Here is a 19,519-nt window from a genome sequence, read left to right on the forward strand (position 1 = left end):
CCAAATTTAATCCAGCAGATGGCAGCCAAGCTATTTATTTTGCAGAATGCGAGTCTCTGTAATCTACTTGTGCAGTTTGATTGCGTGTGTAACCCGTTTGCTTGGCAGACGTAAGTTTGGAAACACATAAGCAGCTGATTTTGTTGTAAGCTTTATATCTGTACTGCTTTTTTGATTAATCTAGGATTGTTCCAGTTCACAGGATGTTTCCAAATTCTCAATACTTTGTGTCACTTTGGTGAAGTTCTAATGTTTTTTTACACTTAGTTTTTTGTCCTGTTTAGACCTACATTAAGATCAGTATTTACCAATCTATTTCCTAAAGCACACCCGGAAAGCCATGTTTTGAAGATTTCCCCATCTTGCACAGGTGATATAGGCCTTGTTCACAGAGATAAGGCCTTCATTGCATGAATGGGCTTTGAGATTTCTAGCTTCCAGGTGTTGCATGTGGGCAGCCTATTGAGGTCTGTTAAGATGCAGCAGCTGCACAGATACAGCTGCTTGTCCCAATATGACAGGCATGTGGGTGCGGGTGAATGGCCCGAATGCAGATCGTTTATTGAGAACAACTGTAAGGTGAATACCAGTACCCTGCATCTTGTTTATATGTTTCATTCCTGTTGGTGCTATAAATCATACATATACAGTGCCTTGAAAAAGTATTCATACCTCTTGAAATTGTCCACATTTTGTCATGTTACAACCAAAAACATAAATGTATTTTATTGGGATTTTATGTAATAAACCAACACAAATTGGCGTGTAATTATAAAGTGGGTGGAAAATGATAAATTATTTTCAAATTTTTTTACAAATATCTAAAAAGTGTGGTGTGCATTTGTATTCAGCCCCCCAGAGTCAGTACTTTGTAGAACCACCTTTCACTGCAATTACAACTGCATGTCTTTTTGGGGATGTCTCTACCAGCTTTGCACATCTAGAGAGTGACATTTCTGCCCATTTTTCTTTACAAAATAGCTTGAGCTCTGTCAGAATGGATGGAGAGCGTCTGTGAACAGCAATTTTCAAGTCTTGCCACAGATTCTCAATTGGATTTAGGTCTGGACTTTGACTGGGCCATTCTAACACATGAATATGCTTTGATCTAAACCATTCTATTGTAGATCTGGCTGTATGTTTATGGTCATTGTCCTACTGGAAGGTGAACCTCCGCTCCAGTCTAACGTCTTTTGCAGACTCTTAACAGGTTTTCTTCTAAGATTGCCCTGTATTTGGCTCCATCCATCTTCCCATCAACTCTGACCAGATTCCCTGTCTCTGCTGAAGAAAAGCATCCCCACAGCATGATGCTGCCACCACCATGTTTCACGATCGGGATGGTGTGTTCGGGGTGATGTGCAGTGTTCCCTTTTCTGCCACACATAGCTTTTTGCTTTTAGTTCAATTTTGCTCTCATCTGACCAGAGCACCTTCTTCCACATGTTTGCTGTGTCCCCCACATGGCTTCTCGCAAACTGCAAACAGGACTACTTATGGCTTTCTTCTTGCCACTCTTCCATAAAGGCCAGATTTGTGGAGTGCTTGAGTAATAGTTGTCCTGTGAACAGAGCTGTGGATCTCTGCAGCTCCCCCAGAGTTACCATGGGCCTCTTGGCTGCTTCTCTGATTAATGCTCTCCTTTGCCCAGCCTGTCAGTTTCAATGGACCTCCATGTCTTGGTTGGTTTGCAGTTGTACCATTCTCTTTTCATTTCCGGATGATGGATTGAACAGTGCTCCGCGAGATGTTCAAAGCATGGGATATTTTTTTATAACCTAACCTTACTTTAAACTTCTCCACAACCTTATCCCTGACCTGTCTGGTGTGTTTCTTGGCCTTCATAATGTTGTTTTTTTAACTAAGACTCTATAACAAACCTCTGAGGGCTTCACAAAACAGCTGTGTTTATACTGAGATTACATTACACACAGGTGGACTCTATTTACTAATTGGGTGACTTCTGAATGCATTTGGTTCTACTAGATTTTAGTTAGGGGTGTCAGAGTAAAGGGGGCTGAATACAAATGCACGCCACGCTTTTCAGATATTTGTAAAAAATAAATTTTTTATTTTCCTTCCACTTCACAATTATGTGCCACTTTGTGTTGGTCTATCACATAAAACCCCAATAAAATACATTTTATGTTTTTGGTTGTAACATGATAAAATGTGGATTTTTAGGGGTGTGAATACTTTTTCAAGGCACTGTACATGTGATATGTAGAGCATCCTCTGTTGTCAGTTGAAGTGGACAGCACACCCAAGCTGTGTGCACTGAGAACTACTGACCTATATTATGGTTTACTCTGTGATTGGCATTAAGCCAGTCACGTGCCTTTCTGCTTTTTTCAGTGTTTGCTGTAGCTTAATGTATTTATTTTATATTACTGTGGTTTCACTGATTTTTATTATTTTTTTCCCCGTGTAGTCCTATAATAATGGGAAGCCCTGCATATCATGTGGGAACATGATGAATAAGAACATTCAAGCCATACACTGGGAGGGTGGCAAAGGTTGCAGAAACAAGGTTAAGATGTCTAGGTATGTATTTAGAGAATCACTGTGCATTTAACTTATTCATGACAATTAGGCGACAGTATATCTTATCCGTACAGTAAAGAGCATTTGCTGAATATTAATAGACCCTGGTTATAGGATGCTACCTTCATATGATTAGACACTGGCAAAACCTTTGGACCCCCCTCAACCTTAGGAATCCCCCTGTAACCCTATTTCTATGCTTAACTATTTTTTTATTTACTTCAAATTCTTTAATAAACTCTTCACTCAACCTCCTCACTTGCCTTCTACTTCAACAATAGTAGTTGTGCATCCAGATTGGTGCAAGCTCAGTAAAACCATAGCAAGACTGCATGCTGTGGGAAGGGCCTGTATTGTTGCTTCGGGTACTGGATCCTGCTTGGACACTCAATTCAGCATATAGTGCAGTGCATGTAGTTAGCCTCAGGGTGCTATGCTAATATCTCCACTACTCGAAACACACTTCCACACCTAACTTTCAGAGCACCCCACTGAGGAAAACCCTCACTAATAGCAACGAAAGAAAGCAGACACAAGGGAAGCTCAGACAAACATCCACTCTGCCCATTGCCAGCAAAGCACTCAAACCACTCAGAGTGACATTGCTTCCTTGCACTGGAGCAGGACCCTATTCTAATTCTGGTCTTTGCTACTGATTCTAGCTCTATCTTAGGCAAGCATCAAGCAGCCTACCTGACCAAGGAAGATTTCTCTGCCACTCAGATTTTCTCAGACAATTAACGACCTTAATTTAGCCATAACTATCCAGAGCCCAAAAGCACCAGGGTTCATCTCCACCTCCACCTTCTCTACATGTATCTGAACTGAAAGCGGGATTCTGGCCAGCGAAAATTTTTTTTTAAAGTCAGCAGCTACAAACACTGTAGCTGCTGACTTTAAATAAGTACACTTACCTGTCCTGGGTGCCCGCGATGTCGGCCTCGGCCTCGGGTACCGGCACCACCATCCTAACTAAGGGAAACAGGCAGTGGAGCCTTGTGGCTTCACTGCCAGTTTCCTACTGCGCATGCGCGAGCGGCGCGGCGCTCTGTGAATGGCCTCGTGGTTTTCTGGGAACACACACAGTTCCCAAAAGGCAACGGGGCCGCTCACCGAGGAGCAGGACACACCGCGGAATAGGAAGAGGCAGATTAGGAAGACTGCCTAGCAACAAGGGTTCCGGTAAGTTTAAAAATGTTTTTTTTCAAATGTTTTTTTTTTAATTTTTTAAAGATTTTTCATGCAATTTATTTATTTTAGGGTGGCCCTCCACTTGAAACTACCTCCCTTAGGGAGGTAGACATGGAAAACTTTGAAGAAGACCCAGAGACAGTGTAGCAGAAGGCTGTGTAAGATTTCTCACCGTGGCCCAGAGCACTCCAGCTCATTTCTGCTGTGTGCAAAGGCCTCAGTATAGTAGCACTTGATTTTTTCTGTCTTACCAGGCTACTACTAAAAGACTTGCAAAACCTAAAAAGACATTTCCCATTCATAAACAAATGGAATGAGCAATTCATTTTGATTGTTTCTTCTGAAAAGGTCTTCCCCTTCTGAGAATCATTGTGAGCTATATCCAGAGGAAAATAATTCATTAAAAAGTGGACTGTTCCATTAGTAGACTCTTTGCAATAAGTGGGAGGAAAAGCTCCCCATCATCTGTGTCAGTTTGAGGAACAGTGCCCCATTTTTTGTGTCAGTAGGAGAAATAGTGCCCAGTTGTTGATGTCAGTAGCAGGAGTTAAACCCCATTGTTTGTGTCAGTGGGTACAAAATAGAGTTCCAAATTCTGCCCCGATATTGTTCTCTTTTCCCAAACCAACTATTGGTATGATAGGAACATTTTATATCACATAAAATGTTTTTAGATGGGATTTATAACTTCACTTGTAGGTGTTTGTTGTAATTAGAGGCCCTTCACAGTTTTTTTTTAAATGGTATGTGTCGGGTATACATGCCTTATGCTATAATTAAAGGATAAGTTCACTTTTTTATTTTTATTTTTTTTTTATAAATTCCAGCCCCCTTTTATGTACCAATATACCATTCGTGTACTTATTTTGCAGAAATAAAACATCTTTCTATTTATCTTCACACCCCTTACCTCACTGTCCAGCTGGCTGTATGCAAAACAAGTCTAAAAGTTAAATTGTATAAAGTATAGCCAGTCTATGTCAGGATTTTTTTCTCTACTTTGTAGGTCAGTATTTTCACTTTAAATCTTTGCATTGGTGAGGGATAGATTTAAATAATCTTGTAACATGTTTTATGTTTGTAAGCTTGTTGGTGTGATACATTTGTCCTTTGCCAAAGCTTAGCTGTTTTAATGCTCATATATGAATAAGCAGAAAAATAAACTTGCTTCACGTTGCCAGACTTGAAGTTTGGTCTGTCATGTAATCTGAAATTCTGTGATCATTTTCAGGAAGGATAAGCAAAAATATGCTAATAGTAACAAGACTGTGTCACGGAGAAGCACAATCAAGAAGTAACTTCCGCACAACATTGTGCAAATGGTAAGAACTTTTTTGCTTTTAAAGCGGGGTTCCACCCAAATTTTGAACAATATCTGTATGTATTCTCTTCCTTGCCTAGATGCTGACATGCCGTTTAAAAAAATTTAAATCGCCGTAATTACCTTTTATTTTTCTATTCTTCTTTGCACTTCCTGGTTCTCCTCCCGTGGGAGTAGGCGTGTTTCTAGCCTCTCCCAGACTCCTGGGAGCTAGTCTCAGGCTTCCCATGATGCCACTGAGCATGTGCAGGAACGAGCAGTGAATGCTGGGAGCACAGCATTCACCACATCCAGGAAATAAATGCTTGTGGGCTTCAAATGCCCACAATGAAGATGGAAACCGCCTGCAGTGAATAATATAAGTTATTCTTTCAGACGAAATCTGACACAGGCGGACATATTACACACAATATGTGAGTATGTAATGCTGAGAAGAAAAGTTTGTGAATGAACTCAAAAAAAAAAAAAACGATAGATAGGTGGACCCCCGCTTTAACAGCCTCATCACTTTCAGATTGCTTAGTTTTGTATTTGTTGTGAGGAATTAGACTGATACGGTTCAAATAGAGTTATCCCTGCCTAGCTGTGGTCTCAAGTACTTCCCTGGATATTCTAAGGCATTCCCAGGCCAACTGGGAATTAGTCCTCTTTTATGTTCTGGGTCAGCACCAGGGCCTTATCACAGTTGTAAATGTTTAATACAGTTCATTAAGGAACCTCCCATGGGGCATCCATAAATCATGCAGGTGCCGTGGCTTTAAGGCTTGTGTAGATGGGTATATGCGGTATCGGAGATGCTTTTGTCTCATACATGTCTAAAAGAATGCAAAATCAGCTTAAAGCAGGAGGTCAACTATAGGTCAAATACGCCTGCCTTTTAACCACTTTAAGGCTTGGTTCACACCTATGCAGTTTGCTTTTCCGTTTCTGCAGTGCTTTTTTGTGGTGCATTTTACGTTTTTGCACATGCGTTTTTGACGCATTTTTCATACTTTTTTATGCATGTTGCATTTTTTATGCTTTTTTTTTTTTCCAATTTGTTGGGTGGATTAAAAAAACGCAAATCGCTACAAAATTGTGGTAAAATCGCTAAAAAAATGCAGTACAAGCTTTTCTGCAGCTTCTCCATTTAAGTCTATTGAACCAAAAACACAATTTTGCTTTAAAAAAAAGTCCCTGACCCCTTCTAAAAATGCTGAAAAAAGCATAGATGTGAACGTGTTCACTAAGAAACATTAAAAAACACAAAAAGCATTAAAAACGCATAGGTGTGAACTGAGCTTCATAAAAGGTCCTTTCTGACACTTTTTGCTTACATGTAAAAATCAGTATTTTTTTGCTAGAAGATTATGTAGAACCCCTACACATTATATATTTTTTAAAGCTGAACTCCAACTTTTTTTTTACTAGAGGTGAATGGAATGATCAGTCCAGCATAGATCCTACCTCTGTACTATGTTGCTCTGTTGTCTGCAGATCTCTGATATTCTGGGTTTAGCTGAGACTTTGTACCATGTGACACCCTGTATAGTCTGGATGTAGACTGAGGGCCTTACAGCCACTTCCTGCTCAATCTCTAGCCTAAAACACACCACGTTGTATCCTGCAAATGATGTAACTTCCTTCACAGCTCTGATGGTGGGTGGGATGGAATACATGCTAATTAGCATTCAATCCCACCCAGTCACACTTACCCAAACCTCTCAAGTCCCACCTCACAGATCACAGCATCATTCAAATAGGAAACCCCTTTATTCACCGCCTGTTCTGATAGCTAGCTGTCCTGCTGCTGGACAGGATTGAATGAATCACAATTAGAATTCAACCCTGCCCAGTTAAATGTGTCGACCACTGTAAACAGTGGGTGTCCAGCCCTTCCAGAGCCCTGCTCTCTGTGAAGTAATTCATTACATATGAAGGAAACACCTTCATAATAACCTCCCATAGCCCTCCTCTGTAGTCTTGCAGTAAGCCATTATTCTTTGGCATGCTGCAAGATAGGAATGACACATTTACACCTGCTTTGCGGACTAAAACGTGATCTGCATTCTGACCCACCCACATCAACTCTCAGAACTGCTACAAGTAACTCTCATAGCCTGCCCTGAAACTACAGATGGTCAAAGCCTGATGGGGCATGTAGTATCAGGACTGGTAAAGGAAGGAAACGGGAAGTCTGAGAACTTTGAAATTTGGCCAGGAGAAGGAGTGACATCACAAACACACATACTTACTTTTTACAGCATAATAGGGTAAGATACAAATAAAATGACAGTGGGGTTGTGATTCATTTACATGCACAATGCATCTGTTGTTTTGGGGAGGAAAACCTGAAGTTCTGCTTTAAAGCAGAGGCCCTGTAGAATAAATGAGTGGGTATTGCAATTTTTTATTCACACAGTATTTGCACTGCATTTTCTTAAGCGACATTTTTGGGAAAAAATACGTTTTTTTAAAATTTTCATGCAAAAAAACAATGTATTACCAAATTGTTTGGTAAAATATATAAGAAATGATGCAGAGTAAATTGATACCAAACATGTCACGTGTTAAAATTGCGCACGCCTGTGCAACTGCACAAATAATGTAAATTTTACTATCCATAGGTGGCGCTTTAAAAGCCTTTACAGGTTACAACCTTATATTCATACAGAAGGTCTGATGCTAGAATTACTTTCCACAATCTGAAATTTGTAGTGATACCTCAGTGGGATGGGAAAGCCCAGAAATGCCACAAAAGGCGGCAGAAAGGTGGGGAACGTCCCCTCCTGCTGCTTGTAAAAGCAATCCAGCAGCTAATTAGCCACAAAGATTGCTTTTCCAAAAAACCTGACTGTCAGCTGAAAAAAACAATATCAGCATGATGCCTGCAGCTGCAGGCATCATCCCAGTATAACAACTTGAAGTCCAGCAACGTGCAGGTACGTAGTTGGTCGTCAAGTGGTTAAGATGTCTCAAACTGAGGTCATAGGCAAGCTACATTTGCCCATCAACACAAGCCCAAATGCTTGCTAAGCCCTTACTCTGATGTGCTTCCAAACTCTTCTTATGTTTAAGCACATCAGCCATCTACAGAAACCTTATATACAGTGCATTCGGAAAGTATTCACTTTTTCCACATTTTATTATCTTACAGCCTTATTCCAAAATTGATTACATTTATTATTTTCCTCAAAATTCTACAAACAATACCCCACAATGACAGCGTGAAAGAAGTTTGCTTGAAATCTTTGCAAATTTATTAAAAATAAAAAACGGAAAAAAAATGTAAAAAAAAAATGTACATAAGTATTCACAGCCTTTGCTCAATACGTTGGTGAAGCACCTTTGGCACTAATTACAGCCCCAAATCTTTTTGAGTATGATACTACAAGCTTGGCACACCTGTTTTTGGACAGTTTCTCCCATTCTTCTCTGCAGGACTGCTCAAGCTCCACCAGAATGGATGGTGAGCGTCGGTGCACAGCCATTTTCAGATCTCTCTAGAGTTGTTTAATCGGGTTCAAGACTGGGTTCTAAGAAAAAACAAATCAGCGCAAATATGTTTATAGACAATAGCAGATAGCTGCTGAACACCAGGGTCAATAATCAAAAATCCCTAAAAGACATATAAAACAGATGGTACAGTGCTAAGAATAAAGTCCATAAATTAGGCAGTGGGAAAACGTATCCATGTGGTCATCGGCGATATAACAGCATGAAAAAAACTCTGTGAGTGTATGTGACCCCTCCACCAGTATTGAAGATGGTCTCTCACCTCAGCGCAAGGACCCTTTAATTACAGAGGGTCAGATGCACCTTCCCTTACAGGTCAATTTGGATGGTAAGCAGCAAATCCCAATTGGTATGGATACAGCAAAGGGCAAGGACTATGCAGCATAAGTGACTCCCAAGGCACATGAATCATGTAAGCAAAAAGGGAAAAAACATAGTGCTCTCCACGAGGTAAACTTTTATTGATAAACAAATGAAATAAAACTTACAAACATGGCACTATTCCAGTGCCAGATGCTAAGCGTGTGTGTAAACATAGATGCGAGATGGCCGCGGGTGACGTCGTGACGCTTCCTTCCATACGCGTTGCGTCCCTATGGGCGGGGACTTCATCAGCGGATACGGAAGATACGTGATCACCCACGCTAAATACTCTAGAGGTAGCTATAGCAACCAAACACTGCATCAATCAGCGCAGCGTGGGGCGGGGACAGCTAAGCAGGGACGTAATCCCAGAAGTGTCCCCACTAGCTAATAGTAAAGAAAAAGAAGAAAGGAAACATTACGTATGCACTTATAATGTTAACTCACAGCCTGCGCACCGTACAAACACGCAGGACAGTTAAGTATGCATAATGGCACACATGTTAATAGTAAAAAGGTTTAAAAAAAATTTAAAAAACCAAACCATCGAAATAAACAGTATAAAATTATATATAATATATAAAAAATATTATAAAATGTATAAATCATCCGTGACCATCTGCTACACCCACTATAAACCATAAAAATCTAAGGATCAGTGATAAAACAGTTAATGTCAAAATCAACGTTTAATCCATCAGGGCAAAGAACATGGGTTTCATGTATCCAGTAAGATTCCCTCTTACTTAACTGACATATGAAATTGCCCCCCCTCCGATGTTTAGTAACTCTCTCAATGGCCCCAAAATTTTAAACCTTTAGGATTTTTTTGATAATAATTTAAAATGTTTGGACACATTGTGGGTCTTGAGACCCCTTTTGATATTGTTGACATGTTCTGCCAGTCGAACGTGTAGGGGTCTTGATGTCCTACCAATATATTGGAGCCCCAACTCGCACTCCAAAATATAAAACTACCCCCACTGTGTCACACGTAATTAATTGCTTAATGTCATATTCTTTATTGGTGGCTGATGCTAGGAACTTTTTGCTTTTTTTTTTTTACTTTCACTTTTGAATGTCTACAAGGGACGCAGCGTCCACAAGCATAAAAACCTCCCAAGAAGGAAACAAATCTATTTACAGACATCACGACCCTTCTTCCTTTTGTACGCGTTGCGTCCCTATGGGCGGGGACTTCATCAGCGGATACGGAAGATACGTGATCACCCGCGCTAAATACTCCAGAGGTAGCTATAGCAACCAAACACTGCATCAATCGGCACAGCGTGGGGCGGGGACAGGTAAGTAGGGACGTAATCCCGGAAGTGTCCCCACTAGCTAATAGTAAAGAAAAAGAAGAAAGGAAACATTACGTATGCACTTACAATGTTAACTCACAGCCTGCGCACTGTACAAACATGCAGGACAGTTAAGTATGCATAATGGAACACATGTTAATAGTAAAAAGGTTTAAAAAAATTTTTAAAAATCAAACCATCAAAATGGACTGTATAAAATTATGTATAATATATAAAGAATATTATAAATTATTTTAAAATGTATAAATCATCCGATCAGTGATAAAACAGTTAATGTCAAAATCAACGTTTAATCCATCAGGGCAAAGAACATGGGTTTCATGTATCCAGTAAGATTCCCTCTTACTTAACTGACGTATGAAATTGCCCCCCCTCCAATGTTTAGTAACTCTCTCAATGCCCCAAAATTTTAAACCTTTAGGATTTTGTTGATAATAATAATAATTTAAAATGTTTGGACACATTGTGGGTCTTGAGACCCCTTTTGATATTGTTGACATGTTCTGCCAGTCGAACATGTAGGGGTTTTGATGTCCTACCAATATATTGGAGCCCACACTCGCACTCCAAAATATAAAACTACTCCCACTGTGTCACACGTAATTAATTGCTTAATGTCATATTCTCTATTGGTGGCTGATGCTAGGAACTTTTTGCGTTTATTAACTTTCACTTTCGAATGCCTACAAAGGACACAGCGTCCGCAAGCATAAAAACCTCCCAAGAAGGAAACAAATCTATTTACAGACGAAACAGGAGGGTTAAGAACACTAGGGGCAAGATGATCTCTCAAGGAGCCTTTTTATATATAAACTGGGGACGTGCAGGTAAAACAGGACCCAACACCTTATCCTGTTTTAAAATAGACTAGTTTTTTTGAATGATGTTCTCGAATTTCCGGTATTGCACATTTAGTGGTGGAAACATTTTCATGTGGCAGAATGCTCCCGCCTCTGTAGACAATGTTTCTGTCAAAGTTATTCCTAATCCAACTACTGGGGACACCGTAATAGGTACTCCCAGAAGGAACCCCATTTATGAATATGATCTTCCTCTATCTGGTAGACATCTCTCATATCAGAGGGATGACTCCTCCAGAGGGAACAAAAATGGAAAAAATAAAAGAGGAAGGGGGAGAAGAGGCGGCCACCCACTGTACAATCATGAGGGTGGTTATTTCCCCATCCCCTCACCATCAAAATTCATTTCAAAATTGGAGGGATAATCAACATTATGGAGACAGCAGAGATGTGAATAATAGTCCCTATCCACCTTACGATCTATTCCAACACATAACAGGTTTGCTCCCCTCTCTGATCGGGCCTCTTATGATAGAGGGGATTTTTTAGGTCATCGAGGAGGACAGAGGCATACCCCACCGATTTACCAACCTCATCCGGGGGAGCGGTGGAGGCAGCTTGCACCATACACACCACCAAAAACAGGGCCTCCCCGAAAACGAAAAGAAAGAGAGAGGGCAGGCGATCACAAAAGATCCAAACCCCATTAGGGACTGGTATATACAATCTTAGTGGCATTACCCTTAATGATGACGAAATGAAAGTTCTTGATCGAGGTCTGAAATTCCCATAAAAAATCTGAATACATTTGAAACGTACAGTATGTGAGAATACAAAAATACATCAGAACTCTTAACATGAAAAAATACTTTTTATCTCATCCATGTCGGAATCCAAGGCCTGTGGCATACGATCACTCATTATTACGAAATGAGTCTATCTTCAATCCACCTAATGTGGATAATAAATATTTGGAGGTGTTCAAAAATATGGTCTCAAATGAGTTAAATAATCTTAAAATTAAGAAAGTCGCTGAACCTCTGTTCATCAAACGCAGTATTGAATCCCTTGAAAACCGTAAAGAAATAGTCTTTCGTCCTGCTGATAAAGGGGGGGGGTCCTGGTAATTCTTTGTAAAGAATACTACCAGTCCGAAATGAGTCGTCTACTCAACAACCGAGATATGCATTGTATCCTTAATAAGGATCCTATGCTAGTATATTAAGAGTTGCGTGCTATCATAGAGAACGGTAAAGACCAAAAAATCCTGACCAAGAAGGAATCAATGTATTTGGACCCCTTGTTTTGCAGAACTCCCATTATATATTTTCTAAAATTCATAAGGATAGTACCCATCATAAGGATAGTACCCATCCACCTGGGAGGCCCATTGTAAATGGGGTTGACTCTGTGTCTGCAAGGTTGGGACAATACATTGATTTCTTACTTCAGCCATTGGTTATGAACACTCCTGCTTTTTTGAAAGACACAAAGCACATCATACAGATTTTGGAAACTCTTAAATGTTCTCCCTCCACAATACTGGTGACTGTGGACGTTAGTTCGCTCTACGCTATTATTGGCCATGGGGATGCCATGGCCAATTGAATTAAATGGGCCCTCTCCTCTTCCACACTTTCAGGTAAACATCAAGAATTTTTGCTTAGTTGTCTTGATTTTTGTTTAACGAGAAATGATTTCTGGTATGATAAAGAATTTTACCTACAGACCAGAGGAGTAGCGATGGGGGCTCGCTTTGCTCCCAGCGTGGCCAATATATTTATGGCCCACTGGGAGGAGGAAGCTGTATTTTCACACCATCCCCCTGAACTTGTATGTTATCGTAGATTCATCGACTATTGATCATGAGAGAGTCGTTTACCTTGATCTTGTCAGTGTTGATATTGATCGTTTCAGACTTTTGAATTATTTCAAACCTACCGATCGTAATTCTTACATTCCCCTGGGGAGTTGTCACCACCAATCTTGGTTGTGCAACATCCCCAGGGGACAGTTTATGAGATTACGTCGTAACTGCACTAATGAGGATGAGTTTGTCACCCAATCACAGGTTTTAATGTCAAGGTTTGAACAAAAAGGTTATGAGAGACAAAACCTTGAGGAAGAAATTATGAAAGTCAAAACCATGGATAGACATACATTGGTTTCTGATTGCAATAGGGTTTCAAATCCTGATAATCATAATTTTAAAATGATTCTAGACTATAATGTGCAATACCGGAAATTCGAGAAGATCATTCAAAAAAACTGGTCTATTTTAAAACAGGATAAGATGTTGGGTCCTGTTTTACCTGCACGTCCCCAGTTCATATATAAAAAGGCACCCTCCTTGAGAGATCATCTTGCCCCTAGTGTTCTTAACCCTCCTGTTTCGTCGTGTAAATAGATTATTTTCCTTCTTGGGAGGTTTTTATGCTTGTGGACGCTGTGTCTCTTAAAGGCATTCAAAAGTGAACGTTAAAAACCGCAAAAAGTTCCTAGCATCAGCCACCAATAGAGAATATGACATTAAGCAATTAATTATGTGTGACACAGTGGGGGTAGTTTATATGTTGGAGTGCGAGTGTGGGCTCCAATATAGGATATCAAAAAGGGTCTCAAGACCCACAATGTGTCCAAACATTTTAAATTATTTCATCAACGATATCCTAAAGGTTTAAAATTTTGGGGCATTGAGAGAGTTACTAAACATTGGAGGGGGGGCAATTTCATACGTCAGTTAAGTAAGAGGGAATCTTACTGGATACATGAAACCCATGTTCTTTGCCCTGATGGATTAAACGTTGATTTTGACATTAACTGTTTTATCACTGATCGGATGATTTATACATTTTAAAATAATTTATAATATTCTTTATATATTATACATAATTTTATACTGTCCATTTTGATGGTTTGATTTTTTAAAATTTTTTTAAACCTTTTTACTATTAACATGTGTTCCATTATGCATACTTAACTGTCCTGCATGTTTGTACAGTGCGCAGGCTGTGAGTTAACATTGTAAGTGCATACGTTATTTTTTCCTTTCTTCTTTTTCTTTACTATTAGCTAGTGGGGACACTTCCGGGATTACGTCCCTACTTACCTGTCCCCGCCCCACGCTGCGCCGATTGATGCAGTGTTTGGTTGCTATAGCTACCTCTGGAGTATTTAGCGCGGGTGATCACGTATCTTCCGTATCCGCTGATGAAGTCCCCGCCCATAGGGACGCAACGCGTATGGAAGGAAGCGTCGTGACGTCACCTGCGGCCATCTCGCATCCTTGTATACACACACGCTTAGCATCTGGCACTGGAATAGTGCCATGTTTGTAAGTTTTATTTCATTTGTTTATCAATAAAAGTTTACCTCGCGGAGAGCACTATGTTTTATCCCTTTTTGCTTACATGATTCATGTGCCTTGGGAGTCACTTATGCTGCATAGTCCTTGCCCTTTGCTGTATCCATACTGATCGGGATTTGCTGCTTACCATCCAAATTGACCTGTAAGGGAAGGTGCATCTAACCCTCTGTAATTAAAGGATCCCTGCGCTGAGGTGAGAGACCATCTTCAATACTGGTGGAGGGGTCACATACACCCACAGAGTTCTTTTGCATGCTGTTACATCACCGATGACCATATGGATACGTTTTCCTACTGTCTAATTTATGGACTTTATTCTTAGTGCTGCACCATCTGTTTTATCAAGTCTGGGTTCTGGCTGGGCCACTTAATGACATTTACAGAGTTGTCCTGTAGCCACTCCTTTGCTATCTTGGCTGTGTGCTTAGGGTCGTTGTCATGTTGGAAGAAGAACCTTTGCCCCAGTTTGAGGTGCAGAGCGCTCTGGAGCAGGTTTTCATCAAGGATGTCTTTACATTGCTGCATTCATCTTTCCCTCGATCCTGACTAATTTCCCAGTTCCTGTCACTGAAAAACACTCCCACTGCATGAAGCTGCCACCACCATGCTGCACTGTAGGGATAGTATTGGCCAGGTGATGAATGGTGCCTGGTTTCCACCAGACATGGCGCTTGCCATTCAGGCCAAAGAGTTCAGTCTTTGTTTCATCAGACCAGAAAATTTTGCTTCTCATGATCTGAGAGTCCTTCAGGTGCCTTTTGGCAGACTCCAGGTGAGCTGTCATGTGCCTTTTTCTGAGGCGTGGCTTCCGTCTGGCCACTCTACTATACAGGCCTGATTGGTGGAGTGCTGCAGAAATGGTTGTTCTTCTGGAAGGTTCTCCTCTCTCCACAGAACAACGCTGGAGCTCTGTCAGAGTGAGCATCAGGTTCTTGGTCACCTCCCTGAATACAGCCCTTCTCCCCCAATCGATCAGTTTGGCTGGGAGGCCCGCTGTAGGAGGAGTCTTGGTGGTTTCAAACTTCTTCCATTTATGGATGATGGTGGCCACTGTCCTCTTGGGATCTTCAATGCTGAATTTTTTTTCTGTACCCTTCCCCAGATCTGTGCCTCCATACAATCCTGTCTCAAAGGTCTACAGACAATTCCTTAGACTTCATGGCTTGGTTTGTGCTCTGACATGCACTGTTAACTATGGGACCTTATATAGAAAGGTGAGTGCCTTTCCAAATCATGTTCAGTCAACTGAATTTACCACAGATGGACTCCAATCAAGTTGTAGAAACATCTCAAGGATGATCAGTGGAAACGGGATGAGTATCGTGGCAAAGGCTTTGAATACGTAAAGTGGATATAAAAAGTCTAGGTTTCTGTGATGTAAAAAAATGAGACAAAGATGAATAATTTCAAAACTTTTTCCACCTTTAAATGTGATCTATAAACTGTACAACTCAGTTGAACAACAAACTAAAATCTTTTAGGTGGAGGGAAGTAAAAATAAAACACTAAAATAATATGGTTGCATAAGTGTGCACACCCTTAAACTAATACTTTGTTGAAGCACTTTTTGATTTTATTACAGCACTCAGTCTTTTTGGGTATGAGTCTATTGGCATGGCACATCATGACGTGACAATATTTGCCCATTCTTCTTTGCAAAAACACTTCAAATCTGTCAGATTGCGAGAGCCTCTCCTGTGCACAGCCCTCTTCAGATCACCCCACGGATTTTCAATTGGATTCAGGTCTGGGCTCTGGCTGGGCCATTCCAAAACTTGGAATCTTCTAATCGTCTTCTGGTGAAGCCATTCCTTTGTTCATTTGGATGTATGCTTTGTGTCATTGTCATGCTAAAAGATGAAGTTCATCTTCATGTTCAGCTTTCTAGCAAAAGCCTGAAGGTTTTGTGCCAATATTGACTGGTATTTGGAACTGTTCATTCCCTCTACCTTGACTAAGGCCCCTGTTCATGCTGAAGAAAAACAGCCCCAAACCATGATGCTGCCACCACCATGCTTCACTGTGGGTTATGCCCTGTACACACGAGCGGACTTTTCGATCGGACTGGTCCGACGGACCGAATCCGGCGGACAATCCGATCGTGTGTGGGCTTCATCGGACTGTTTCTGTCGAAAATCTGACTGACTTTACATTTGGAACATGTTTCAAATCTTTACGTCGGAACTCCGCCAGACCCAATTCCTTTTGAGAAATCCGCTCGTCTGTATGCTAGTCCGACGGATGATAACCGACGCTAGGGCAGCTATTGGCTACTAGCTATGAACGTCCTTATTTTAGTCCGGTCGTACGCCATCACATACGAATCCGTCGGACTTTGGTGTGATCCGTTCGTTCGGAAAAACTGTCGGACCTTTCTTGCCGAAAAGTCCGCCCGTGTGTACAAGGCATTAGTGTTCTTTTGGTAATGTGCAGTGTTTTTTTTTTTTTTCGCCAAACATATCTTTTGGAATTATGGCCAAAAAGTTTAACCTTGGTTTCTCAGACCATAACACATTTTCCCACATGCTTTTGGGAGACTTCAGATGTGTTTTTGCAAAATGTAGCTGGGCTGGATGTTTTTCTTTGTAAGAAAAGGCTTTCGTCTTGCCACTCTACCCCATAGCCCAGACATATGAAGAATATGGGAGATTGTTGTCACATGTACCACACAGCCAGTACTTGCCAGATATTCCTGCAGCTCCCTTAATGTTGCTGTAGGCCCCTTGGCAGCCTCCCTGACCAGTTTTCCTCTTGTCTTTTCATAAATTTTGGAGAGATGTCCAGTTCTTGGTAATGTCACTGTTGTGCCATATTTTCTTCACTTGCTAAAAACTGTCTTCCCTGTGTTCCACGTATATATAAAGCCTTGGAAATTCTTTTGCACCCTTCTCCTGACTGATACCATTTAACAATGAGATCCCTCTGATGCTTTGGAAGCTCTCTGCGGACCGTGGCTTTTGCTGTAGGATGCGACTAAGAAAATGTCAGGAAAGACCTACTAGAACAGCTGAACTTTATTTGGGGTTAATCAGAGGCACTTTAACCAGTTAAGGACCAGCCGCCGCAGTTATACTGCGGCAGGTTGGCTCCCCTGGGTACAGCGTCGCACAACCGTGCAATTGTCAGTTAAAGCGACACAGTTCCGTATCGCAAAAAATGGCCTGGTCATTATGGGGGCAAATCCTTCCAGTCCTTAAGTGGTTAAATGATGGCAGGTGTTTACTGACTCCTATTTTTAACACGAGTTTGAACGTGATTGCTTAATTCTGAACACAACTACATTCCCAGTTATAAGAGGGTGTGCGCACTTATGCAACCACATTATTTGCATTATTTCGTTTTATTTTTACAAAATCTGAACTGATTTATCTTTGTCTCATTTTTTTATATCCTCTGTATGTACATGGGATTTTTCGTTTTTTGCAAAGGTTTCCTTGTCAAAAGAAGTTTATTGAGTATACAATATTATAAAGATACATAAAGTAAGTTTACAAAGATCTATAAAGTAAGCTCATTGTTTTACAGTAGGGTTTATATAGGTAAATATCATGAAATTTCAAATATTAAACATTGGGTTCACGTAAACCTAAATTAAAGATATATATCATTTCCTTAGTTACTTTTGTAGGTATTTAAATGATTTATTCCTACTATACATATTGTTTACAAGTAGAGTGTATATAGGTCAAATAAATTCTGATAATGAGCTTTAATCGTAAGGTGGAGAAAAGGAAAGAGAAAGAAGAAAAAGGGTTGAAAGGTAGAGGTATGGTCCACAAGGTTGTCCCGCTCGTCAGTTTATTATTGTTTTTAGTTCTCTTTGAAGCCTTAGAATGGGTGTCTCTGTAAGTCATTTAATCTGTTACCATGGCAACAGGACAGAGTCATTGAAGTTTGACAGGAACTTTTGTTTTATCCAAGGATGCCAAAGTTTTTCAAATTTTGGAATTTGATTTTGATCGATGGCTACCATCTTAGCATGGGACATTGTATTATTCATTCTGTGAATTGTTTCTGCTAGTACCAATGTAGGAGATTTCCATGCCTTGGCCACTGTTTGTTTTGCAGCCATTATTAGTTGGATCATAAGTTTGAATTGAGAGAGTGTTAACCATTCCAGTTTTAGATTAAGTAAAGTTAAATATGGATCTGGTTGTATTATTTTTTTAAATATTTTAGATGCAATCACGAAGACTTCCTTCCAGAAGGTTTGGATTACTGGGCACGTCCACCATATGTGTAAATATGTGCCTATTTCTGGGCATCCTCGAAAACAAAGAGCTGAGGTATTAGGTGAATATTTTGCCACTCTAGCGGGTACAAGGTACCAGCGAGTTAGGACTTTATAATTTGTCTCCAGTGCTAAGATGTTGGGTGAAGATGACTTAGATGTGAGCCATATGTTAGACCAGTCCGTGTCTTCTAAAGTTCGTCCCAGGTCCTCCTCCCACCTCTGAACATAAGAGGGTCTATTAGGATTTGCTACTCCATATAATTGATTATAAAGTGATGAAATTGTACCTTTAGCAAATGGATCTTTTGTACAGATTGATTCAAAAATGGATAATTGGGATAATGGTGTATCCCCCTTTAGGAATGGTGTATAGAAATTTTTGATTTGGAGATATCTAAATATCTCAGAGTTTGGTAGATCATATTTTTCTCTAAGCGATGGGAATGAAAGGAATGATTTAGATGCTATGAAGTCATTTAGTGTCTGAATGCCTGATATTGTCCAAGCTTTAAAAGAATTTGGGTAGATCCATGCCGGATAAAAGGCCGGATTTCTGATAAAAGAAAGGAGAGGATTGTGTGGAGATTGTAACTGATATTTGGTTTTTAGTTTATCCCAGAGAGATAAGAAGTGTTTAGTTATGGGATTATGAATTTTAAAGCGGTCTTTAGGATCAAGCCATAATAAATTTGATATTATTAGAGGGTCATTTTCTGAAGCCTGTATAAATACCCATAATGGGATTTCCTGTTTTGCATGGTATTTGGACAGACTGGCCAAATGTGCTGCTCTGTAGTAGTTAGTAAAATTAGGGTATCCCAGGCCTCCTTTATTTTTGGGAAGATGTAGTGTGTGTATAGGTATACGTGGTTTAGAAGAGCC

The 19,519-nt window shown here is 40.3% G+C and overlaps 1 protein-coding gene across 1 annotated transcript in view; it reads left to right on the top strand.

Moving 5' to 3' along the window:
- The window catches only part of LOC141131654 (uncharacterized), an 87,924-nt gene that overhangs the window by 58,037 nt on the left and 10,368 nt on the right, over window positions 1–19,519 (top strand). Inside the window, exons 11-12 of the mRNA XM_073619187.1 lie at window positions 2,432–2,544; window positions 4,967–5,057. Of these exons, the coding sequence (XP_073475288.1) occupies window positions 2,432–2,544; window positions 4,967–5,033 (180 nt within the window). The 3' untranslated portion in view covers window positions 5,034–5,057. The remainder of the gene's footprint in view (window positions 1–2,431; window positions 2,545–4,966; window positions 5,058–19,519) is intronic.

The sequence above is a fragment of the Aquarana catesbeiana genome, linkage group LG03, assembly GCF_042186555.1.
Source record: "Aquarana catesbeiana isolate 2022-GZ linkage group LG03, ASM4218655v1, whole genome shotgun sequence".
Classification (NCBI taxonomy): Eukaryota; Metazoa; Chordata; class Amphibia; order Anura; family Ranidae; genus Aquarana; species Aquarana catesbeiana.